The sequence below is a fragment of the Stegodyphus dumicola genome, chromosome X1, assembly GCF_044657685.1.
Source record: "Stegodyphus dumicola isolate Sdum_Otavi_A_Nest chromosome X1, ASM4465768v1".
NCBI lineage: Eukaryota > Metazoa > Arthropoda > Arachnida > Araneae > Eresidae > Stegodyphus > Stegodyphus dumicola.
The window spans coordinates 33104821-33131733 of record NC_140780.1 but is presented as its reverse complement, the minus strand read 5'-3'; the positions used below and the strand labels follow the sequence as shown (position 1 = coordinate 33131733).

The window sequence follows — 26913 nt, the reverse complement described above, 5'->3', positions numbered from 1 at the left end:
ACAGACATTGCATCAAACGGCAAAATGTCTAACGCGGACCTTTCATAAACGTCAGGAGTAGAAAAAAAAACTGAATGTAATGTATCAACATATTGTGAATTCTTGTTAGTTGACTCGAGGAACTTGTTTCCATGAACGGAATTACTTTTCTCTTTATTGTTATCATCACTATTTGTTCTATGTTATTCTGCATACATTACTATACAAGTCCTCTTAGAACATATACACTTCACTGAAACCTTAGTTTTTGGCATTACATCCTTAATTCTAGATAACAAAAGCAACATAATGCAATCTTCTTGTCAGCGACATACTTGCTTTGAAACATTCACGTTATGTTTAACATTAGAAAATAAACACTTATTACTTATATTCTTTAATAATGTATAAATCAAGCACTAGCAATTTATTTACTTAATTTCGAATTCGTTGTCCCCCCCTTAAAGGCTTTATTCTTAAAATTAAAACCTGTAACTTCGCCTGAAACTTTTCATTCAATTTCGACTTGATTTTGTACAACTTTTATTAAATCATCATGACAATCATCTGCTGCACCATCAGTTGATTGTCACTGCCAAAATTTTGATAATTCTTCTGGAACACAAGATTCGATTAACAGAAATAGAATAACATTATATGTTTCAGTCATCAACTTTAAGATCAACATCCTCAAATGAGTCTAATTTGATAAACTTCGATTATTATTCCCCCCCCCTCCCATCTTACTTTTATCACTTCTACCTCTCGGTAATACTCTAGCCAAAAGGACAACCATTCGCTAGTGTTTCCATTAAATTTCCTCAACTCAGTTTTCGGAAGTTTACACTTTCGTTTCTGCAAAATATTTACATTATAAACATTAGTTTATTTTATATATACAAAACTGCTTTAACCTTAAAATAATTACTCGAATATTGTTTCACAAACTTCCTTTCGATTTCAAGTTCCTCTTCTGTCTTGTCAGCTTCTAATACAAATCTATCCTATTTTTGCAACTCCTCAAACATCACTTTAAAGTTTGAAACTTTGTTTCTGCTTCAAGAATAGCATCATAATCTTCTTTATTAATATGTTCATAGCTATCATTTACAAGCCGAGTGAAATAACTTCTCTCCATTTTCTGCAACTCAAATATTTTTTCCATATTCCTACAAATCTTGTTGCTTATGCCAATATTTTGGGGAAAAGATAAACACCAGTGACTTCTACTAAGTCAAATACGAGTGGCTCGTATATATACAGTGGCAAGAAAATAACACTCAATAACGGCAGAGCATAACTTTGTTTTATAACTCTAGAAATTCGAAAAGAGTTTCGCTTTACATTCTGCTCAACCAAGAGATAAGCACTGTTGCAATCCATGCTATCTAAATACTGGCAAGAAACGAGGTGCAGCTCATTAACAGCTACTAAGGATTGCTGAAAAAATTTTTCTTAATGACATCTTTTTCCCTAGAAGGCCCATTTAATTTCTTTTACAACTCCTTCTCCCCTTTACCTACAAGCATACACAAACACACGGATGATCTCTTCTTATTTCTGAACAAAAGCAAGAAACTAATGTTCTTGCAACCTAATGTTCTTGTCACTATAATGAGAGTTCAAGCAGAACTACTCCAAAATAATTTCTGTAGGATTATACTCTAAATTTCAATAATGCAATGAATTACTTGAATACACAATCTTCATTTATCCTTTTAAAATGGAACTTACTGATCACAAGCAAAACTAAAAAACCAGAAAAAATATATTTTTCAAAAAAAACATGCATTTCAAGTTAAGAATCAAATAGTTTATCTCAAATATTGCTACAAAAACACACTTCTCTGCAAAAAAAGGAATTGTATGATATACTAACTTCATAACTATATAGCCAAAAATAAGGAGAGGGGGGGAAAATGTTAGCTGTTATTTTAAGACTACAAACAATAATTTTAATAATGTAAATGTTTAAAAAATTCTACAAATGTTCTGCCTTATAGCAATACAAATTACAATTTGAAAATTGTAGAACAATCATTTATTTTTATTAACCAGTTATTTTATATTAATTAGCTTTTCTGTCTTTCTCACTTTCCATTTTTTTGCCAGAATGCTATTACCAGTTCATGCATATTCAAATGAGACAGAAAAATAATGGTATTTAAATAAAGGTTTCAGGCTTGTCACACCGATATCAGACTGAAACCAGTTGCATGTTTTCTATCTATTTAGCCTTTGCGCTAACCTGCATTTTACTTAGGTAAATTTGACTTTATTACATTTTTTATTTATGCCATAAATGCTAGCTGTTTCTGTAAGCAAAAGCAATGCCATCTGTAAAGCTTTATCTGAGTTAAATAAAAGACTCTTTTACACCCTTCACAGTCTTTGTTGAAATTTCCAAGACATAGCAATAATTCGCTTATGTCTTACGGAGAGTTCTCGGTTTATGCTACCAGAGAAAATGAGAGTATAAAATTTTAATTAAAATATTAATGAACATCCATATCTCTATTAATACAGCAATTTTTCCAACTTTTAAAAAAAGGATTTTGCAACCTTATGAAAATGAAAGATTACAAACAATTTTTTAAAAACATTTCAAGCCAAAAAAAGGAAAAGGAAAAAGCTTAAAAAGGAAAGGGATATATAACTACACTTTTACAATAAAAAGCCGACAAGTAACTGAGAACAAAAACTAATTAAAAATATAATTTCTGCAAAAAAGATTTTTAAAAGTTCTTTGAAAATGTGATTATACCTGCAAACTACATTTTATATTTATTTTATTTTTGTATGTTAAACTCACTCACATTGATTCTTTTGTGGTTAAGAAACCAAAGATATTTAACAAATCTTGAAATTCTTAACTCAAAACAAAAGAAAGTAGGCAAAGATCTCCTCCCAACAAATAATTTCCACTGTCATTCTTTTACAGGCATAGCCACCCAAGATTAGATTCAGCAGCTTGAGTTACCCAACATTTTAATTTTACTGCATTCAGAAAATTAGCAAATTACTTATTTATATTATACCCAAATGTTTGCACAGCAAAAGTTACAAAATTGTCAGTACAATTACAGAAGGTGGTCCAAGATAAACTGAACTGGACATGAGAGACTTCACTCTTTCAGTTTGAATTATCTTGGGCTATCTGATATATATATATATTTTTCCAACAACATAACCTATGACAACAGAATGCATATAAAACATTTTATTGGTAATTACATATTTAGAACATATATTCATTTTTACAGATGTCTAGTAGATTTTTAAAAAAATTTCAAGAATAATTACACAAGAAATAAACCATACTCTTAGCAATAAATCAACAAAATGTTTCTTTTGCAAACCACAATTAAACTTAATCAAAAAATTCATATTTAGGTAATAAAGACAACAATAAAAATGTCATTGATTTATATATGATTTGTGAAAGAGTACGACTCTGAATGCATAATATATACATACATAACTGCACATTAAATGCTGTTTATGTAACGAATGTACATCTTAGGCTAAAGTTGTACCAGCAACATCTCAAATTTGTAATACTTTTCTTTTACAACTAACATATGAAAAAAATGGAACACAGATGTAATATGAATAAGCAGCTTTATGTACATGCTAGATGGTCTCTTCCTTCTACAGAGTTTTCGTAAGTGTCAGTGTTTGTGAACTTGGAGAAAAAGGAGATAAACTGCCTTCTCTATCTCCTTCATGTTCAGCCCAAGGGTGATAATTACCAGTCCTACCAAGTGTACTCTCAGATGATGATTCAGAATCATATGCAGGGCGACTGATGACTAAATCAATGCTATCACCAGATGAGGCAATTAAAGGAACAATAAGACCTGCATTATATGTCTTCACATTATTCACCTGAAAAACAAAATTTGGAAAATAAATTGCTTCCAGATTTCCTTTAATAAATTTGAAGTAAGCTTAAGCATTTTAAAAAAGCTTAAATTGTTGTACAAACACAATAAATTGTATCACAGTAACAAAAAGATGAATATTACAAGCGCAATGTCAATTTAAAGTGCACATCTTTGTATAGATTATATAATTTTAAGGAAAAATTTAAACATTACATGTAGGAATTAAAAACTTACATAATGTTAATAATAATTCAAAAACATTCTTTGAAATTCACTTTTAAGATTGAATAATTTCATATTAATATCAAACATGGATGTATAATTTATATAACTTTCAATGCCTTGACACTGTGGGTCAAGTTTGAATCTATATAGTAGTAAAATATTTTATCAGCTCCACAGCTTATTTTCTAAATGAACATGCAAACTGATAAGGCAAGTATCTTCAGATATAGTCCTATGTTCAAAAAGTACATGGGAAATTCACATGCATGAAACTTTCAGTAACTAAATTTGACTGTCAGAGTGCTTTAAAAGAAATTTATCAAGTGATATCCTATATGACAGTGTTGTTTGCATTGTAATGAATAAGAAATTAAAGCAGATTTGGACTATTAAGCATAATATCCCACTTGAGCAGTAAACAAAAAGCATTTAAGCAAAAACAAAACAAAAAAACTCCCTCATATATCTGAAACAGCCGTCTACCATGTCAAAACCACTTGCCAGATTTCCCATTCTCTGACCCAGCTGTTTACTTATGAAAATTAGTTTATAATGTTAATATTTTTAGATCATTCAAGTTATTCAAACTAATGCCATAACCAATCTAAGACAAATACCAAACGAGGCCTTCTACTAATGTTTCCAGAAACGTTGGAAGCAATGGCACAAGCATGTAAGTTTCACAACGATGCTACTTTCACGATAATCAGGCAATAATTTTTTACATTTCAAACATAATAGTACTACAAATATTTTTCACAAACTTTCTGAACATGAGAGTACATTTTCAACATAACTTCTGTTTTAAAATAACATGCCGAATAACAATTATTGGAAAAGTAACGGCAAAAGGAATCGGCTTAATCATAAATTTGCAGGGCTAGTTTCAAAGATTTAAATACAGAACCTTCTTCAGCTGCAGAAGTGAAAGTGAACAAAAGACACACCAGTGGAAAGATAAGGCAATAAAAATATCAAGAAGAAAATTAAGCTACTGGTGCCATCTATACTCAAAATGAAAACAACTGTGAAACAATTTCCTTAAAAGCTGATAGTAGAGATGGATAGGAGGGATCATAAATTAGAACTGAAAAATTTTTTATGAACGTGAAACACCTCTAGAAAATCTAATGTTTTGGAATAATTTTGGCTTCAGAAAAATGGAAAATTTGTTTTTTTTCTTACCAGCAGTGTTGGACAGCAGTAGATTTATGTCTATTTTTTTTTCCTAACATATGCCTCATGTTCCTTAGCTCAAAATTTTATAGCTCTCTTAGTTTGACCAATGTAAACTAAACCACATTGGCAAGGAATGCTGTATCAGAAGAGAAAACGACCCAAAAGTTGAATTTCTGTAAAATACGTGCATTTTTTATAGTTAATCAGTTGAAAGAAAGGAATGATTAAAGAATTCTTATTATTTCCTAAAAAATTCAATAGAGTTTATAAAAAGTAAAAAGGACTTCCCCTAGGAATTTCATCAGGGTTTCTTTTGATGTAAAATTATTATTCACTATTGTTCCAATGAAAGGTGCACTTGGATGTCTAGAAACAAGACTTTGGGAATTTCATTTCTCCTGTACTAAAATTGATGAGATTATTTCCTTTACTCAACTCTGTCTGAAACAAACACATTTTGTCCTCCAAAATAAGTATTACAACCAAATTGAGGGACTAGCCATGAGAAGGCCTCTGAGTACTAGCCTTGCAAATATCTATATGCATCATTATGAAACAAAATTATTTGAAATTTTAAACTTCCCTATGTGGTTTCACTGTATTGATGATACTTTTACCCTGTTTGATGGTAATAAAGATGACTTAAAGTTCTTTCAATTAATGACTTCTATTGATCCTTCTATTTAAGCTCACTTTCGAACTTCAGACATTCGATTCTCGTCCGCTCCTTGATATCTTGGTCATGTGCAACATATCCAACTTCAGTACTACTGTTTACTGTAAACCTTTATTTGTTTGCTTTCCAATCATATCATTGAACTACACAAATTAGCTTCAATTCTCCATTATACCATGCACTTCAAATACACTACCAAGCAATACCATGCTTTTGACAAAGAACTAAATTACTTAAAAGCAGTTGTTATTGGCATAGGCTTTTCAGCTAATATTATTGATCAGCCAGTTAAAATATTCTTATGTCAAAAGATCAAAAAGCACACTTTCGTTTTAGAAGATTATGAAAATTTTGTAGTCATTCCTTTCTTTCCATGGATTAGCAATAAAACTGCATTATTTCACAGAAATTCATCTTTTGGGTCATTTTCTCTTGTGTCGATAAAATTTGCAGTTCCATATTTAAGGACCTCATTCCGGATCTTAACTCCTGGAATATATATATGTATCTTGCCAATGTGGTTTAATTTACATTGGTCACAGTAAGACAGCCTAAGAATTTTGTACTTAGTAATACAAGGCACATATAAAGGAAAAAAAACCATAAATCTTCTGTTGCCCAATACTATTGGTTAGAAAATCATATTTTCTATTTTTCTGCAGCTAAAATTATTCAAGAAACATATTCAATTAGTCAAATTTTTAGAGACATTCCGCATTCATAAAAATATTTCAGTTTTAGTTAATGATACCTATTCCAATCCATCTTTACTCTTAGTTTTAAGGAAAATATTGCACAGTTGTCTTCATTTTTCATCAGTAGATGGTGCCATCAACTTGACTTCCTTCCTCTCATTCATTCACCTTGTCTTATCGGTGGATTCTCTTTCATCATTTTCACTTCAAGCAGTAAAATAGCTTAACACTTGTAGTTCAGTTTGAAGTTTGAATCTCGGCCAGTGGGCTGGCTGCATGGGCGTTTTCTTGATTTTCCAATGTGCAACATGTATACGTGCCAGTTTACTTTAGAAAGTTATCCACCAGCGCATTTCTCCCCTTAGGCAGATAGCCCTCATGTGCTCTGCCATAATTAAATAAACCAAAGTACAAACATTTTCATTTCTGCGACTGAAGAAGGTGGTTTCACACTTAAACCTTCAAAACTAGTCCTGCAAATTCATGAATATTATACTGATTCCTGTTGCTTTAACTTCTGTTATTGGAAGAAGAAATATTTCTTTCTATATGATACCAGTCTTATGAGAACTGATACCAAAGTGCAGCTTATGTTATTCAATATCTATCCAAAACAACCAAAGACGTACCCAGTGTTAGAAGACAGTAATAAAATTTAAGCAATTTGACACAGTTTGACAATCTATTTATAATGACCAACAAGTTGATTATCCTTGACCTTAAGCATGTATATTTATGAAAACATTTGAATATTTGGCAAGAGCAGACTTTCTAATTTTAAAATAATGAAACTAACTGAAACTCCAATATTTCCAAGTAGGTAACTGCAAATACACAATAACTCAAATCACTCGAATCCAAAACTGCACCAAAACCAATGATATTCAAAAAGAAATAAAATTATGAGTTACTTTACTATTAATATTCCATAATAAATTCCAGTAATAAATAATATTTGTAAATTTTTCATTCATAAACAGTTCCAAAAATCGTACACTACATTCACCTAAGAGAATATTACAAATAAAGGGTTTTACCTAAACCTTCCCAAGGAGGTAAATACTAGATGGGTAGCATTTTGTAAATATGTAACTGCACACCATTATCTATCATTTTTACTAACCAGTGGGCCAATTTATGTTCCAAAGACCTTACGTAATCAAATAAGTTGAAGACTTTTGCCAGTTAATTTTGATGTTTTATTTCTCTTCTTTCAATTATCAACGAAAATTGAAATTTTTTAAAATTTTGTCTGTTTGGTATTATGTCTTGCTTATTTTTATTCCATAATTGAAGGGTAACAACATTTTCTGGCATGAGTATGAATTGCTCAATCAAAAATTTTGAAAAATATTTCAAAACAAATAAAAGGGAAGTACTGATTATAAAAAATGACTTTACTGATACGTATATTAAAAAATAAGGAAATAATTGCTTATTTACCTGCAGTATCCTGTCTAATGGCTTGATCAAACCACTCATATCAGCTGGACCTCCAGGTCTGATACTGTTAATATAAACACCACTTTCGTATTTGCCATCAGATAAACTAAAACCAAAATCTTCATAAACTTGATCTTTAAACAAGGTGACTTTAATTATCTCAACAGGTAATGGTACTGGAAATGCAGCTGAATTACAATAAAAATTCAGAGGTTCATTGCTTACATTATGCCTTAAAGCATACTCCTTGTGCTTTTCATGTTCTAGAGCTTTTTCTATAAGTCTTTGAACACATTCATTGTCTTTTAGGTCAGTATTTAATTGTTCAATCTGAGAATTTAACTCCTGCAAGTTATTTTCTGATAAAGTACCATGAGCATTCTGCTGGACATTGTCCAAATATCCCTCAGAACTCGACTTTACTTCATTAACATTTTCATCAAAACCTAATATTGTTCTTTCTATTTGCCGCAGAAGCTGTGACTGACCACATGTCTGTAAATCTTCAAGCACTTTCTGCCAACTCTCTCTCTCTTCATCAGATGGAACTGAAAAGCTTCCTGAAAAACTATTTGATCTATGAGTCTTTTGCTCCCAAGTTGTTTGTTCCCCACTTTTACTTGCAATCAATTTTTCTTTTGTTGGATCACAGGCACTGTGATATAACACTGCAATATTACTGTCACTGGCTGAATGACCTAAAGAAAAAAGTATTTTCAATCACTTGAATACAATTAAATTGATCACTACAGGAAAATCATTCCATGCAAATATGCCCGGCTTTAGCATTTACAATACTCCATCTAAATTAAACATATCACTAATCCAAAACAAGTAATGCATTTATTTAATTGTTGCTTCACTTAGCACCATTCAAAATTTGGAGCCTTAGGCAGCTGCCTATGTTGCTTATGCTTGAAGCCAGCCATTTAGGCAAAGTACCTTTCATAAAACATTTTAGTACAATGGCCAGACATAACTTAATGGTATAATATAGCTTCAATAAACTAAATGAAAAAAAATTTTTTTAGCCTATTACAAATGGAAGTTCATAATATGAATAAAATATTTACGGCAATTTCCAGACAATAGATTGTACTTTTTAACATACAAATATCCATAAAATTACAGCCAAATAACAAACTACTAAGACTTTGCAGCTATTTTTTCCCCTAAATTATGGATCAGGTCATTTTTCAAATAGACTGCATACAAATATTGAAGTGGGTAAAAAATCCAAGTATCCGTTCATAATAAAATAAGTTTTGAGACAAAAGTAAGATTCATCACTAAATAATCATGGAAGAAGATGCTCTTACAATCATTACATGGAAAATAAATAAAACTAATAAAACTCTAGAGCTGATGTGTAATCTGAAGAATCAGACTACATGCTTTTAATATGTTTATGTTACATAATTACATAAAATATAAATACTTCCATCAGCTTACCACACAAATCAGGTTTAATTTGTGCATTGCCCACAACTGATAAGCCAGGATTGCAACTATCCCATGAATCAACAGCACTGTCTATACTAGGCTGTGGAGTATTGAATGACTTCAATGGGTTATCTGGAACACAGTGGATGCACTAGAACATATGAAATTACATGTAAGTATACACAGTGCTACTGACAAAGATTAAAAAAAGTTCATAGGCAATCATTACATCACTGAAACATGTAAATTAGCTAAAAATTTCAAAACATCTGTTTTTTTTTTTTTAACATCATACAGCATAAATGTAGAACTTAACAATAAATTTATTTTTACGTGTTTACATTTTATGAAACTGATTTTTTAAAAAAGAAAATCAGCTCAACAGCTAATCTAATTTCCCTAAGAAACTTGAAAATCTATATTAATGCATTATTATTACATTTAATGCTTCTAATCATTCTAAAATTACAAGCCTTACAAGGGCTCAGGCAGCAATATTAGTCTATACCATAGTACTTAAGCTAATCTAAGCCCCCTATAAATAAAAATAGTACTTATCTAGTTAAAAAAACTGTATTAAGTATATTTTATCATCAGCAGCAGTTATATTTACATAACAATCAGTAAAACAATGTGTAAAACTACAGTACATATTTTTTTCAGCATTATGAATACAGTACATGTGAATACTTTTTTTTTTATTTTATTGTGTGCTTATATAAATTTTGAAAATATTAAGATTTCTCATAGGCTATGCACGATTTTATTAAAATATTTTTTAAATGAATAAAAAATTATCCAGGAAAGTCTTGATTATAGTACTACTTCAATTTAAATCATGTAAAACTGTATTATTTAATGTTAAATAACTGGCCATACCTTAGATTTTGAATCTTCATCTTCTAATTCTAGAACAAAGCAGAAAGAAGAATGAAATTTCACACAAAATATCAGAAAACAATTAGAACTAATCTTATCCTTTTTTTCTTAATCTTCAGTTATTCAAATGTATTAAACACAGCATAGAAAAATTCAAATAAAAGAGATATTATTATCTCATACTGAAATTCACATAGTATGAAAATTGCACTGGTAGTTTTCTAGCTGATTTATTTTCATTTTTAATTTTCATACATTTATGTATAAAATTAAAAAGACAGATAAAATGGGTAAAAGTGAAAACAAGTTAATATTTAAATATTATGCCTTTTCCGTACATTAATAGAATTTTTACCTCTTCTTCTAGTGGGTTGGCTCACCTGAAGGACTCAAAAAGAAAAAAATCTCTAGTTAAATACTTTAGAATTTTTAAGATACATAACAATAAAAAAGTTAATAGTATCCGTACATCAAACATAATAAGCAAAAAATGTTGCTTTAAAATTATCAGAGACAAATTAAAAATCATGAATGTTAAATTGATTTCAATGCTGAAACTGTAAAACATTTTAGCATTGCATTTAAAACATACTGAAAGTAAAGTTACTAAAAAATAAAAATGTTACATTTTTCATCTTTGAGGGTTAAAAAAAGTCATAACGCACGACTTTTGCATTTTTGAAAGTTAAACAATAATTTTCTTCAAATTGTATTTTACTCAGTTCCATTAATAACCTGTAAACTCTTAAAGTCTTACAGCCATCAAAGTATAGCAATTCTGTTGTTGTGGACTTTTCAGTATTCAATCATTCATCATAAAGAGCTATTTTAAAATTTCTGCTGCAAATCGTCCATGATCTTAATCTCTGACCTAAAATGTCATGTAAATTATAACACACTAAGGCAAGTGCTTAATCGAGTTAAGATCTGATTATGACTATGGTAGAAATATAATTCAGGATGCTCTTATGAGCCCACATTCAAAGCTAGGATTGTTATCAGCACAAACACGGTCTCAATTCAGATTCAGTTTTAAGACATGATCTTGTCATTTCTTAATATTACAAGATACATATTACGATCAAGGATTCTATTGATAATCTAGTGATCTCTGAAAATAGAAGTATTACAGTTAAAACCAGACAGACCCATCTCCATGATTCATAATTTCGCATCATCCAATCATCATCCAATACTGAACGTAAACATATTTATAAAAATTATTTTTTTCAAAGATCCGAGTTTTCATTTGGATATTTTCTGTCAAACAAAAGACATATTCCAATTCTTCTTACTAACAAAGAAATTTCTTCCTGGAGTACAACTATGAAATCTGGATTTTCTTCATACATCTAGGATAGTATTTAGGCAAACATTTGAATTTGACACTTACATACTTAACTATTTTATACAACTGTGAAATCACTGATCATAATCCTCAACACTAATTTTATAAAACAGACCTGCTTCTATACGAAGAAATAAGGCATTAAAGCCTGTTGTATAGTATAATTAATCTGCTACAATTTTACTGCAGCAATTAACTAGTGCAGAAAAGTGCATCATGAACTGAATCTTGCTTTTGCTTTTTTTTTTTTTTTTTTTTTTTTTTTTTGTTATATTGAACTTGTGATGCATACAAATTAAACAACTAAAGATTCTAGAAATTGAGAATTCATATCCTCAGGGTAATGTCAATCAGGCTTTAGCAGCCTTAATAATACCTACAAACAGCACCAGATGATAAAAGTGACTTTGCACTGCACTTTACTTTTTAATTTATAAAAAAGGACACAATTTTTGTATAACTCACATCCCCCTTGCTATTTTATCAGCAAATTCATAAAAGTTTACATGAAACTTTTATCTGAAATTAAGATGTATTTGTGATGCATGCCCATCATTAAGTACCTTCTTTCTGATCAGATTGGCAAGTTTGAGCTGTCTGGTAAATTGACATTTGGTACCATTATCTATTCATTTATCTGCATGATTTCCAAGTGGGTACTAATACTTACAGTATGATAAAGCAGAAAATGGCTATTTGCCTAAGAGAAGGTATGCTTTTATGGAGAACTTTTTCATGAAAATTGACTTGTATTCATACACATAGAGAAATAAAAACTCCCATGCATTAGCCAGGATTTGAGGCCATGTTGAACTACTCGTGTTCACCAGTTTTACAGCTACATCACTGACACACTCCTTTCACCACAAGGTCCACAGAAAATAGAGTAAAAGAAAATTCTTTTCCCTGTCCTTCAATGCACAAGAACACACTTCTTTTGCTTAATGATTAATCCAGTCCAACTATAACATTGCATAATTGATAAATCTAGGTAATGTCATAACTGTAGACATTCAAGAAATGACTTCCTACACAGTCTGAGGGGTCAGCAACATGGTGCCTCTGAAGCTATTTTAAAGTACCCACTATTCAAATATCTAAATTCTATATTATTGATATTTCAACAACAAACACTAGTAATTGCAATGAATAATTTTAATAAAAATTTTTACTTATCTTTGCCATTTTAACAATTGTACAATTAAACTTTTGGCAAAACCTGGATGTTAGTGACATGTACATGAGTAGATTAATCAAATTTTTGACTGCAGAAATGGCCAACTCCATATACCGTGAACTATACTTGTGGCTAAATAATGATAGTCCATGAAATATCCAATCAATGTAATACATTTTTGCAGGGAATGTGTGAAAGGTGAGCCTAACTAGCATTATCTGATTAAAAGAGATCAAACGGTTTCTGATATACAAATTCGTTCATTACAGGCTCTGATATGTAAATCATCTGACAATGAATCAAGACTGTGCAAAGTCAATATCTGAGCGAGTTCCTGAAAATATAGCGCTTTATTCACTGTATAAGTCCTTAAACGGTTTGTTGTGGCTCCTAAGTATTATTTAGAAGAAAATGTGAAGAGACAAATAATTGGCCATTTAAAAGAAGGGCAATCTTAGAAACAAAGAGACGTATGAATATTTCAAGATGGTCTCTATCCTATGGAAACAATTTTAGAAAGCTGGTACTGTTTAAAGGAGGCCTAGCCGAGGTCATAATAAATAACAATTGCTTTGTAAGATTGATATCTGCCAATAACTGCCCATCGTAACAAGAAGTCTACTGCTCAGCAGTTTAGTTCAGAGCTTAGAATATTATCCTTTCTGTAATACATGCATGATGGCAATAGGAGACATAATGATCATCAGATGTACACCCTTAAATGGTTTCAGCAGTGGACCTGTGACCAACCAAAGATATCGAGATGATTTCTTAGAATCTTATATAAGGCTTTTCAGAGTTGCATGTGGATTAGATGTTTTATTTATAGATGATACTTCTTGTTCTCATCCAAAAATCTTCATTGATGAATTTCTTGTAGGAGAAGAAATTGAACAAATATTATGGCCAGCAAAATCTCCTGATCTTAACAAGATAGAGAACTTATGGGACTACCTTGGAAAACCAGTTGCACAGAGATGTCCTCCTTCCAGATATGTAAATGTCCTGAAGACTATACTGTGGGAGGAATGGAACTTAATTCCTCAAACTCTGCTTAGCAGTATTATTGCTAGCATGAGAACACATAGTGATATATATGTATAAGTCAGGGGACATCACATTCCATATTAAATTCATAAGCATTAATTTCTTCTGAAGTATAAGTGACTTCTCGACCCTGCCTACCTTTGGAGTAAAAGTAAGCTAAAAAGGATAAGCAAAGATTTGTTACAAAATTACACACTAAATGTAATTATTTTCTATGTAGAACTGTGCTCCAACAAACATTATTCATTGAACATCAGCAAAATTAGCATACTAAACATACTTGAACAGTTGTGCTATTCATTACATTTTGTAAGTTTATTATTCTCTAATTTTGAAACATACTTCATGAGTGTTCACCTTGAAACCTGAAAAATCATTCAGGAATCAGGTCCTTATTTCAATAACAGTCTTGCAATTTATGTGCAAAAGATATTCAAATGTCTGTGTATAAAGCAGAAAACTTGGATTACTTAACCTTGGACTTGTAACTTAACCTTGGATTACAAACACCTTTCAGCATGAACAAGCCTTCACTAATAAATTATCTGAAACATTTCAGATGGCAGAGTCTCAAGACATATTCAAGCTGGCAAAAATGATTTTCAAACATGTTTTGAGGTAAACAAATTAACACTCAAGTACTCTTTGAAACTATATTTTACTACTTTCTTTTGCTTAGCTCCCATTAAAAATGCCTAGCAGTAGACTTACAGGACCACGAATTCACCTAGATAAATTACAGCCAGATAGTGTTGCAGGCAGAGGCTTTTAGCACTCTGAAATTTAGGACATATTTGTTATCTATGATATTGCATTTCAAAGCAGAACCATGGGTTAAAGTTAACAATGAAGATGACGTGAGAGAATAAAAAAAAGAGCTCAAGATAGAAGAACTGGAAGAACACAGAAGCAGCACCAAAAAGTGAAGGGGGAGGAAATGTTGTTAGAGGAAGGCAGGGAAGATTATCCTAGATATTTGATCAATGAAATTTGAGGAAAATGAGGTAAGTACAAAGTTTTTATATAAAGATATGATCCTGATAAAGCAGAAGCAAGCTACAGCCTAAGCATTTTCAATTATGATGTCATCTTTCATTTCAGAAACATTTTAAAATGTAGTTAAAAACAAATGAAGCTAAAGAAATTTTGAGTGATTCAGAGGACCACTGAGTCTTAAGCAAGGTCATGTGCCACTAAATGACAAAGAAAAGATAAAAGCACATGCTCCAGAAAGGCAGTTACCTGACATTTTTAAGGAAAGGGACTCATCATTCAAACAGTAATACATTTCCCACATCAATTTCCACTTATGATATCAAACCTCTTTTGTACATATAAGTCTTAATTTATTTAATTTTGTTTTTATCTTCTTCTGCTTTAGATTTAATTATTTTCACTCACTTTGTGCAATCAACTTGTGCAAAACGTAATGTGGCAAAGGTTAAATACGAAATCTTCCATGTTCAGGAATGGAATAATCAAATTCAAATTAATACTTGTAGGACAAATAGTTTATTTATGAACATTTCAGATCATGAACAAACTTCAGGAATGAATTACATTTTTGAACCAAAATTTTGCTCTACTTTCTGATATATAAAGTATTTTTATTCGAAAACAATTTCCCAAAATTAATGAATTTATAAAAAAAAAGTAACACTGTTTCAAAGCTATGCTAAAAATATAAGGTTTTCCCATAAATTTTAAATGCTCAAAAATATTTACCGAAAACTACTGAACATACTTGACTTCATAATATGATAGCATTCAAGCAATAAAATTTAGAACTTACTTTCAGGACATGGACACTTTGAAATTTTGAGAGTAACAGCATCACCACATGTCTGTAAAATGCATATTGCCTCATTTAGTGTCTTCCCTCTTAAGCTGTTTCCATTTATTGCTAAAATTCTGTCACCAACATGCAAGGCACCAGTTCTATGTTTCAAGGAACAAAGAGAAAACGAAGATAATAACTTGGTGTTAAAATTTAAATAAAAATTAAAATACAAGCATCCAACAATTCAAAATGGCGTTAATTTCTTAACATTCAAATGAAAAGTACATGGAAAGAGAATAAAGATGAAATGAGTTTTTATTGTTAAAAAATAAAGTATACACATGCCATTAGAACATAGGACTACATCATAAATCTTGTAATAATCCTAAGATGCAGAAAAAAGTATTTAAAACTTTGCCTTTCAAATGCAAATCATAATTAATAATACACCATTTTTGTTTACAACTGTAGAGTAGCTTTTTGAATGAATTTATTTACAGATATTAAAACATGAATGCAGCCAAAAATAATTTTTTACATCAGCAGTTGAAAGAACACGTTTCACATTAAAATTATTCAGTCAACTTTCTGAAGTGCTAAATTCAGTATTTAACTAACAGCCCAAGATAATCTCATTTTCTCTCGCTATGTTAATATATACTTTATTTTGTTATCAAATAATTTCGAGACTCGATAGGTGAGCAGATTGGAATTCATCACAGCAAAGTATGCAACAGCTACGCAATGGGACCTAAAACTATAAATATTCGTTGGTTTCAACCAATTAGCTACTGTAAAGCTGCATTACGTGGGGGAAAATATGTATTAAAAACTGAAGAATTGAAGTAATGTTCACATATCAGCAAGGTTTGTTGAATAAAATATTTAAGAATTTCAAAATAATGTTGCACATTTTTCCTGGAAATCTAACCCAAGTTTTATAGAAGTGTAGAAGCTTTTGACTTTTTTCCCTGTTACTTTAATTCCCCCTCCCAGACAAAGACCTAGCTTGAATCATTTGCAGAGTACTTACGTAATTTTTTTTTTTATTTTAATTTACTACTTCTCAAGCACTGTCTGCTTCTTCTGAAAACATTCATGAGTATCATACCAAAAAAGTTTTCTTACGATAAATACTTTATCTAAACAAAAATTTTATACGATTTTCAAAGGTGATTATTTAATTAAATAAATTAAAGAGTTAATTTAATTATTTTTTATCTTCTGTTATAGACTTAATTACTTTCATTCATTTTGTGCGATCAACTTATGCAAAAAGTACTCTTTGCAGATTCCTTGTAAACAGCTTGCTGCAAGGAGATCTTGTGCTTGTTCATTTAGTTGATTACAGCAAAGCACAAGCAGACTGGCTATTTAAAAGAAAGGATGACTTTCTGGAAGACCTTTCCAAGAAAAATAAATTGTATATACATTAAAATGATAAAAACATATGCATAATCAGCTCATTGCTGGAATCTGAACCTAAGCCAAATTTTCAGTAGTCTTGTCCACATAAGCATTAGTGAGCATCTTGCTTGATATTTATCATCTAAACAATATTAGCTTTTTTAATGCACTTGTACTCTACATAAAAAACTTCTTTTTACATTTTCTAACTATAATAAGCAAATCATTTTCCTTCTATTCATAAAATTTCTTGCTCAATCTTAAAACAGTAAAGACCTTGTATCAAATTTGAGTTCCTCTGGAATTCTCACGATTACTAAGAAATATGGCTAAATATTATTTGCGAATAACTTCACGGAGGACTTTCTAAGGAAACTGGCTCATATAACATTACACATGGAGAAAACCATGAAAGTGCCCATGCAGCAAGCTCATTTCACAGGATTCAAACCCCAGACAATACTATCAGTGCTCAGCAATTTTACTGCTTGGCTATGGTGGACCTCTGTTATTGGAAACTGAGGTATTGCTATCAAAAAATCTATCTTCGAAATCAAGAACAATACCCAGTAATACCAACCAGACTCACTTTACTGTCTCTACCTGCTTATAATTTTAAATGCTAAGCAGTTCACAAGACAGGAGGTTTTCTGAATATTTCCTCTGAAAACAATCACTTTTTCCACTTTCCTGCATTCAGCAACAAGAATACTGCACTCAAATCATCTTTTAGACTGATGGCCTCAGTCATTCTGGAATGCCTATATTATAACTCTAACTTCCTGTGGCATTTTAGCATTATTTCGGCTAATGATACAAGCTCAGGTAAATGAGTCTTATTTGAAGTGAAAAAAAAATTAAGTTTAATACAGCATTTATCACTTCTGTCTACAGCAAACATGCTGCCCTTCATGCCACAGAAAAAGCATTCCCATGTCTGTGGCCCTTGGTTCACCCTAAGAAAATAACAAATAGTATGTGATCATAATATACTAATGAAAATTGGAATTCTTCCCCACATCATGGCAAATATCCACGCTCTAGAGCTAAGAAGGACTCACAACGATCTCTTTATGAAAACATTTTATTAACTGATGCTGAAAAAATATCAGTCCATTCACAGATGGTATTAACAGACATTTAGTGCAACTTAACTGCAAAACAAAAATTCAGTTAAGTGGATATTCCTCAATAGTACAAATCTGTCTGTATTGTTTCCAAAAGTCAAAAATTCTATATCTGATTTCCATGTTCAGCATTATGAATAGTTTATTGTATACATGATTTCCATGTTCAGCATTATGAATAGTTTACTGTATACATGATTTCCATGTTCAGCACTGTGAATAGCTTTTCTCACATACAAAAGGGAACAAATCCCCAATGAGATTTAAGTTAACACACATTCATCTGGCTTCTGAAAATTGCTAGAGTAAGCAACATGCCTTCACGAATTTGAAAGCTATTTGCAAGAAATAAAGATGTCATATGTCAGGTAAGAAATATTAGGCATCCATCTACTACCAGGATTTCTGTATGTTAGTCCTCATTTTAAAGAATTGCAACATCAGATAAGATTTTATGTAGCTACTCACTTTTTAAATACATCTGTAAGACTGAAAATGTCTTTTTTCTTATGGCTCACAATATTGTAAAATGATGACTATTTGGCCAATTATGAAGTATTGAGTTTGAAATGTCTCATCTACAGTGCACAGTAACAAACTACATCTACAGTGCATCCATATTTTAGACTTACTAAGTATAATATTCTTTCTTAGAGTGGTTTAACATTTATTAGTCAAATTAAGTTGTCAAATTTACAAACAAAAAGAACCTTACAGCAACTTAAAAAAATAAACTATTAAATATTTTGCAGCTAATAATATTGGGGTTAACTACTATATAAGATATTTTCAGCCAAAATTATCCAAAAATGCTTCTAGCTATTCCATTAAATTTCTTTGTAGCCATGCATCAAAATTTATTTAGTTAAAGATTAATTCTTAATGTACTCTGCCAAAAGCACTAAAAATCTGTACTTCTTAATTTTGTCTTCTGTTTCCCTTTCAAACTTTTCTCAATAGATATTGCATCATATATTGTTTTCTTTCGTTTATTTTAATGTTGGGTATTTTATATTCAGAAATCTGCCCTAATGATGCTGAAAACTTCGCTTAAAAAAAGGGAGGATCTGTATGACATTTGTTTAAAATTTTAAAAAAGATCTAAAATTAATGGCAAGCTCGGTTAAATTTTACCAAATTTGCATGCTTCTTTTACGTATGTGGTAGCAGCAGTGCAGATGTCAATGCCATGCGATCTGGTTTGGTCTATTGGTGCCATTTATGTTTGGTAATTCTTGTTGGAGACTGCTGCTTTGCATTTGTTAATGGTAATGATTGCCAATAGATGGCAACAGTGAATACCAATGTTGATGGCTACTCTGCTAATGCTAAAGCTCATCACAACATGATGAATTGGAACCTTTCTGGCTACGGCATGATGACTCACATGATCACAGCAAAAGTACCCTTTGGCCTTAATCATTGATGGCAAAAAACTTTTATGCAACAACCAAAACGACCTCACATGTATTAATCTAAATTATCTTTTATTAAACTAAACAAAATAAAAATAATAAGTTTAATTTTATAAAGAGCGAATAATAACATAAAACAAATTTTAAGCAAAAAATAAAGCACCTTTCAAACAGAAGTAACAAATCCATACACATACTTCACGATATTAAATTTCATTTTTACAAAAGGAAAAATTTTTAAAGAAATTAATTACAAATTAGGTATGATTAACTCTGGAAAATAAAAAAAAAAAAGTAATACTTAAAAATACTAAATAAAAGTGTGAAAAAAAATTTCTCCTATGAACTTCAGTAATTTCTTGGGAGTTTCTAAGTAACAAAATTTGTGAAGAATCTATGCTATAATATCACCTAGCCAATGAGAAAGCCAAAGTTTAGACTTAATTATTATAAACTATCACATGCCTTTCAGCTAATCCATTTTCAGTGAGGCCTGATATGAATATAGGATCAAAGGGCTCTTTCGTTCCGGACACAGTAATCCCCAAAGGACCTCCATGCCTTACAAGTTCAACTGTATATACAATAGCACAAGTAGCATCTGGATCTTCTAAAAAAATATCATTCCAATTAATATAAAAAATATTAACAAACTATAAGCTCGATATGCTAGCATACAACATACAAAGTTCTCTTTTATCTCTTCCAAAGAGGGGGGGATTAAATTTTCTAGACATTTCATGCAAAATATATATATATATATATACATATATGTAAAATTTAAAAAAATACAATGGCTTTGCTCTTCGCGAACATGCAACCTTTAATTAACTTTCTCCAATTCAGGATCTTCCCCTTAGACCAGTACCTTCTAGAATTTGCTAGCCTATTACATAATCGCTACTATAAATAACGAATGTGCGCCATTTTGCATCAGAAGCTCGCCTCTCCTCTCTTGTGCTATACATCTTGCTGCTGCTTGATCTATCTTTCCTTTGTTAGAAATAGTAATGATGCATAAAGTTTAACTTTAGTCATATTTGGTTTAAACTACTATTGAATATGTGATTTAGAGAATTTCATATGAAGTAAAGCATGATCTACGGTAAAAATTGAATAAAAGCTATGGAATAAAGATGTAACATTAAAGCTAAATCAACTTCCCTCTTCATTTGGATTAGCCTTACTACTCTGCAAAAACCATGCCTGAACTTTGATGCCGAAACATCACACACACACACATATATATAAAGAAAATCTGAAATGTTTCAGATTTCAGATTTTAAATTGTGTCCAAAGGGGCATTTTTTTAACATTTTGTGTGTTACATTTATTTATTAAATATCACGTTCTTTGCACTTAAAACCATAAAAATCAGTTCAACAGCAGTAACGCAAAATAGTTTTAAAATTAGCATATCCTTTAGAATTTCCGATACAGAGACTCGCACGCTAGAGATAAAAATGTTTTTTCTGTACAATGCCGCCATTGCTCACTTTGAAATCCTTCACTTTGTTAATCAAAAATTCGTTTTAAAGTTTTACAAAATAGGTAACCGATAATAAAACAAATTCCAAATTTCAAACTTGGTCTTCCACATGCTCATATTCGTAGGAGGATTACGTCATTCAAAATTCGATGGCTTTAAATACCGTTGTTTTATCACAATGCAAGAAATATACATACATTTATGCAGATTTTTCAATATTTAATTTCTTTAAATATAACACAGGGCGATAATACTTTTTGGCAACAGTTTGAAAAGTCATTCACCATTTGTAGTGAATCGACGCAAAACAAAAACAATAATCCTTCAGGGACAAAGCCCCTTTGGACTAAAAAGAAGAAACTTGAAGTTCAGATAGAAATCGAGTCCAGAAAGTTCTAAATTATTACAGGTAAATTTAATATATCACAGATAACAAACAGAAAACTTCATTTAATGTGAATCTGATATTTGACAATCTCATTATTTCCTATCAAGCAAACGGTCTATCAGTTAAAGTGAATTTTTATTACCCATTCCATCTAATTTTTTGTTAAAAACGAAGTAAGATGTTCTAAGCTGACATGCTAAAACCACATTCTAACATAAGTAAAATAGGAGCGTTTCCAAGCGGCCCGTCTACTTTATCCATGGAAGCTGGAATGAATGGCTCCATTAAGTTTCTGCATTCTTATTACATTCTGATGGATAGGTCTACTACTGAGAATTTCCATCCAGATGTATGGTAAATTGAAAGAAAGATTTCTTGCAATAGGTGGTTTACTATTTTGTTCACAGTTAGTACCAAGCAAAGGCATCAGCTAACATGCACTGTCAAAAATCATCACTCTTATCAGAGATCAACAATATTCGAAAATAATGTAATGAACTAAATAGCTGTTAAAACTATTTAGCTATGGCAAAACACACATAAGTTATCTACCTATGAGAGAAGAACCTTCATGACGAACGTTCTGGTGAAATTGGCTATTAACATTGCACAAAGGGAAAACCAAGAAAATACTCATCTAACCAGCTTGTTTGCCAAGATAAAAACTTGAATCAAGCTACCCGTATTCAAAAGTCTTATCTTTGACACAGGTGAGCAAACAGCTGTGAGAAAGTTATTTAATAGCTATTCCAAACAGTTGGGCAAGGAGGATCTTCAATTATCTATATAAGCATGCTCAGGATATGGCATGGAGATACAAGACTAACATGCTCAGGATACTGCCTCAGCACCCAAGGTCTGGACCTAAGACCCTAGATTTTAAGAAAAGTCAAAATCAACCTATAATGCCTCAAGCCCCATCCCCAGGAAAGGAAAGAAAATTGGCATTAAGGGTGCTAAAAAAATACTGTATAAGGCCTCAGAATGTCTTAATCAGGCCCTAAATCAGCAAATGAGGAAGATAAGGTGTTCAAGACAAAAACGGCGTGACTAATAGAACACATGGGGGGAAAAAAACAATAAAAGCAAAATTGCAACATAACATATCTGCATAAATATTGCATACATTAAATATTTCATCAAAGCAGTTAAGCAGTATCAAAAATAGTGCAAACAGACAGAGATACACATAAACCATATGTCAAATTACATGGAACATGATTCATATTAAATAAGTTTAAACAATGTGAAAAATATATAGTACAGCATTAGCAAGAATTTTTAATGAAAAACATTTTGATCACTGATTTGACAATTGGTGGACATTTTAATCAAATGTTGTGACACTTTCAAACATTTATCTTGAAAATAAAGAGAAATATTCTTCCATTTTATCACTTAAACTAAAGAAACATGGAATGATAAAGTATACCTGAAAACGTTTCATCTTTGCGAATTCGTAGCTTTACAATGTCAGTACATGTCAGCAAGACTGCAGTAACATCTTCTACAGTGCAGTTCTCTGTTCTCAGTGAATTTATAGCTAATAACTTATCACCTGGTTGAATTGAGCCTGTTCGATGAGCTACGCTACCTTTTTTTATATCTGAAATAATTAGTGGTTCTCCAACCTGCCTATTCCTTGGTGCTGAATTTAAAAAAAAAAAGGTGTATATTACAAAAGTTTAATACAACTGCATACATAATACACATTTAAAAACTGTAAAAAATACAAAATCAACTTATAAATAAAAGAAGAAAGAGTACCTGTTACAGAGATGCCAATATCTGCATCTCTTTTCACCAATTTAACAATGAATGTTCCACTACTAGGGACAACAGCTTCGGCAACATCAAATTCGGTTATTAAGTTTACACGGGGATGAGAATTGGCAATCATGTTTGTTACTTCATCTAAGGATATCCCTTCTGTACTTTCTCCATTTACTGCCAAAATCCTATCTCCCACCTGCAGAGCACCTGATCTGGAGGGAAAAAGCATAAAAATATTTTTAAATGATGAACCTTGTCCACATTTCAACAAACTAATAATGTTAGTAAATTAAGAAAGGGGAAAATTCCTAGAAACAAATAGTTAACATTCTCAACTGCACGCTCATTAAATATAGTTATATGCAGATGTAAATCTGAAATTCTGAAGATGGCACATTTTCAACACATATTTCACAATTTTAATGTTGGGATCTCCAAGATCAGTCAAAGACCAGAATTTAGCAATAATCAGATAAAGAATATTATTTTCCTAATTGCTTGAGTCTTTGCATTCAATAAGCTAGATTTTTATTTTACAAAAAGCAAAAAAAATTTAAATTCCCTTCTGCAAATCTGCAATCAAAATTCTTTTTCTATTTTTCTTTTTAAATGAACCTCCATGTAAAACTACTGAGTGTATTTATATAGATATCTCTTGCTTATTCATAAGGTTCAGAGTTACAGCACTGTCCAAACAAACCCAGATCTTTTTTGGGGGGAATCTGTGAATGTAGCTTTGTCACCAGAGGCGTAGCTAGTGTTTTTAGCACCCAGGGACAATTGAAGATTTTGCGCCCCTTTCTGTAGGCCAAGAATGAAAAACATTTTATTCTAAAATTTTGTAACGTCAATTTGCTGCCCCCTGAATGCTGCACCCGGAGACAGACGTCCTCCCTTGCCCCACTCTAGCAACGCTACTGTTTGTCACCAGAAAATGTAACATAACTTGTAACAGAATAATATGAAAGCTGGATTGCATATTTGCTGTTGTCTTGTCCATATTACATGGAACAATGGTTGCCAGAACCTACTCTGAAGAGAGGTTGGACTTCTATTTTGCACCCGCAATTTTGTGGAAGAGTACCCCAGGGGAATCAGGGGGTCTCCCACCCCTCTCCCCTTCCACCAATCTACACGAGAGGACTTTAGGCTCATCGTATATTTAAAGTGCTGCAATGCCGCACTGACACTATACATTTACAAACATCCATGTCTTCTCCGGGATTTGAATCCTAGACCTTCGGTGCCATAGTAGGCTTCCCTAACCATTATACCGTCTGGGCAACGATTGCATATTTAATATACACTACTGCCATCCAAAATGATACACACTAAGAACAGAGCATCCAATAAACTTACAATCTGCACAACATATACAGTTTGATACAATGAACAAATGATTAAATATTGGAGCATTTAATGTAAATCAGGTGTGCTAATAACACTACCAGGAGCATTACAAAAATGGAAAAGAGTAGGCTGTTTTAAGTATTGGATTAAGATTCAGTAAAGCTTAAAAGGAACAGTAACAATTCATGAAAGTTTCTCAGTTTGGCAAAGGAAGAACTGTGGCTTTTACAGACTGTGCATGAGTAGAAAGAGCAGACAGGCCAACGAGAATGGCGGCATCAACGTCATCACTCTACCGAAATAGAGAACAGGCATGTTAAACACATGGCAATGAGGGAATGCACATCATCAATATCAAGAATCTTAATACAGAATTAGTATCAGTTGCACAAAAGCATGTGTCAGCATATACAGTACAAAGTCTGTAATCCGGACTTCCATTATCCAGAATGATCTATAATCCGGACCTGAAAGCCACAAACTTTTTTTTGTATGCTTTACACATGCGTGTTTAATGCATTTACGCATGCGCATTTAATGTTACGCATACACGTTTAATGCTACTTTGTACAGTACCATTCACCATGATCTGCAAAGGAGCAGAATCACTGCAAGGCACATACAGTTGTCGCGATTACAGTTGATTCTACAACCATAACGATACATGGCTGGAATGATGGTGCACTCAGTGCTAGATATGGACAAATGAGTAGCCCAACATAGCCTTTTCAGACCAAACTTGATTACACCTGCACCACAATGGTAATATCAGACTGGTGAGAATGCTAGACAGATTTCATGACCTTTGCATTATACATTGCTGTACTGTGATTAGAATGACACAAATCTTAATTTCTGTTCGCATATTGAATATAAATAGTCAAATGTCATGGGACATTTACTTAACAATATGTGGGGCCCCTTCAGCTTGGTGAATAGTAAAAACTCAACATGGCATTCACGATGCTAAGTTATAATATGGATGGCAACGTTAATTACCAAATATTCTGAAGATATACTGAATTATGCTATTTGATAGTATCCATTATTGCCTATTTGTTGCAAATGCTGGACTGTGTGCATGAAAGGATCTTTCAGTCATATAGTTTCCATTAAGTTCACGTTTACCAGTCATGTGGGCCAATTGTTCATAAAAACTATCCATAATGCTTTCCAAACTATTTTAGAATATTTGGGTTTCAATATAATGACATACTGCACTGGAAAACCTCACAGTTTTAGAGATACAAGAAATGAATGAATGAATGAATGCAAAATGGTCACAAAGCAACTTAACTTATTGTTATGAATTTTGTATGTATGTAAATAATGTTAGTGAAATTACATGTAAAATTTTAGTACTTCTTGTATAATGTAACATGAAAGGCCTTAAGAGAGTGAAGTCCAGAAAAATAAGGTTACAGGGGCAAATTCATTTAACATTCAGGTAAACAACTATCTCACCATGCCAAGTTGGTGATGTTTTTGGCGACAGAATTTTGTCGCCAAATCTGCCGAGAAATCGATAAAAGCCGCTAACACTGAACAACCTTTTGGTACTGTATACTTATTTAGTGATGTAGTAATAATGTATTTGGTAGGAACAACCTTTTGGTACTGTATACTTGCTTAGTGATGTAGTAATAATGTATTTGGTAGGAACAACCTTTTGGTACTGTATACTTACTTAGTGATGTAGTAATAATGTATTTAGTAGGAACAAAGGCCTAACCATGACATAAAATGTTTCCCAAACCATAATGGAACCACCAGCAGGTTGCAAAATGCCCAGTCTAGACCTATGCCGTCATGAGGTCTGTATAACACTCAACTGAACAAGAATGTAACCTGACTTACTGGATAAGGTTACATTTTCTTTATCTCCTGAATGAGTCCATTTAATGTGTTCGCAAGTTCTTACAAGATGCTCTGCTTGATAACCTTATGTTCAACAATGTCTAGTGCGTCTTTCGCTACCACATCATATTAAAGCTAAATTCCAGAGCACTAACTTCATAACTAAGCCTCTGTGTATTTCTCACATCATAGATGAATTTATTTTGCAGTGCTACTTGTCTGTTACATAGTCAACTCTGCTCAATTGGCATTAATCGCATTTACTAAGTGCCTTCTGTAGCCATTATTTTGATGACCTCCAGAGGCATTATTGGTATACCAGGTACCAAGGAATTGTTCAAAATTCGAA

At 31.8% G+C, this 26913-nt stretch overlaps 1 protein-coding gene across 3 annotated transcripts in view; it reads right to left on the bottom strand.

Moving 5' to 3' along the window:
• Positions 1-3184: 3184 nt before the first annotated feature.
• LOC118194556 (glutamate receptor-interacting protein 1-like) overlaps positions 3185-26913 on the bottom strand; it is a 91811-nt gene continuing 68082 nt past the window's right edge. For all 3 annotated transcript variants that reach the window (XM_085808509.1, XM_035365701.2, XM_085808508.1), the window contains exons 12-19: positions 23352-23569; positions 23017-23232; positions 20173-20317; positions 15771-15916; positions 10407-10435; positions 9537-9678; positions 8085-8782; positions 3185-3867 (exon numbers count right to left, since the gene is read on the bottom strand). In XM_085808509.1, coding sequence (XP_085664635.1) covers positions 3631-3867; positions 8085-8782; positions 9537-9678; positions 10407-10435; positions 15771-15916; positions 20173-20317; positions 23017-23232; positions 23352-23569 — 1831 coding nt within the window. In that variant the 3' untranslated portion in view covers positions 3185-3630. The remainder of the gene's footprint in view (positions 3868-8084; positions 8783-9536; positions 9679-10406; positions 10436-15770; positions 15917-20172; positions 20318-23016; positions 23233-23351; positions 23570-26913) is intronic.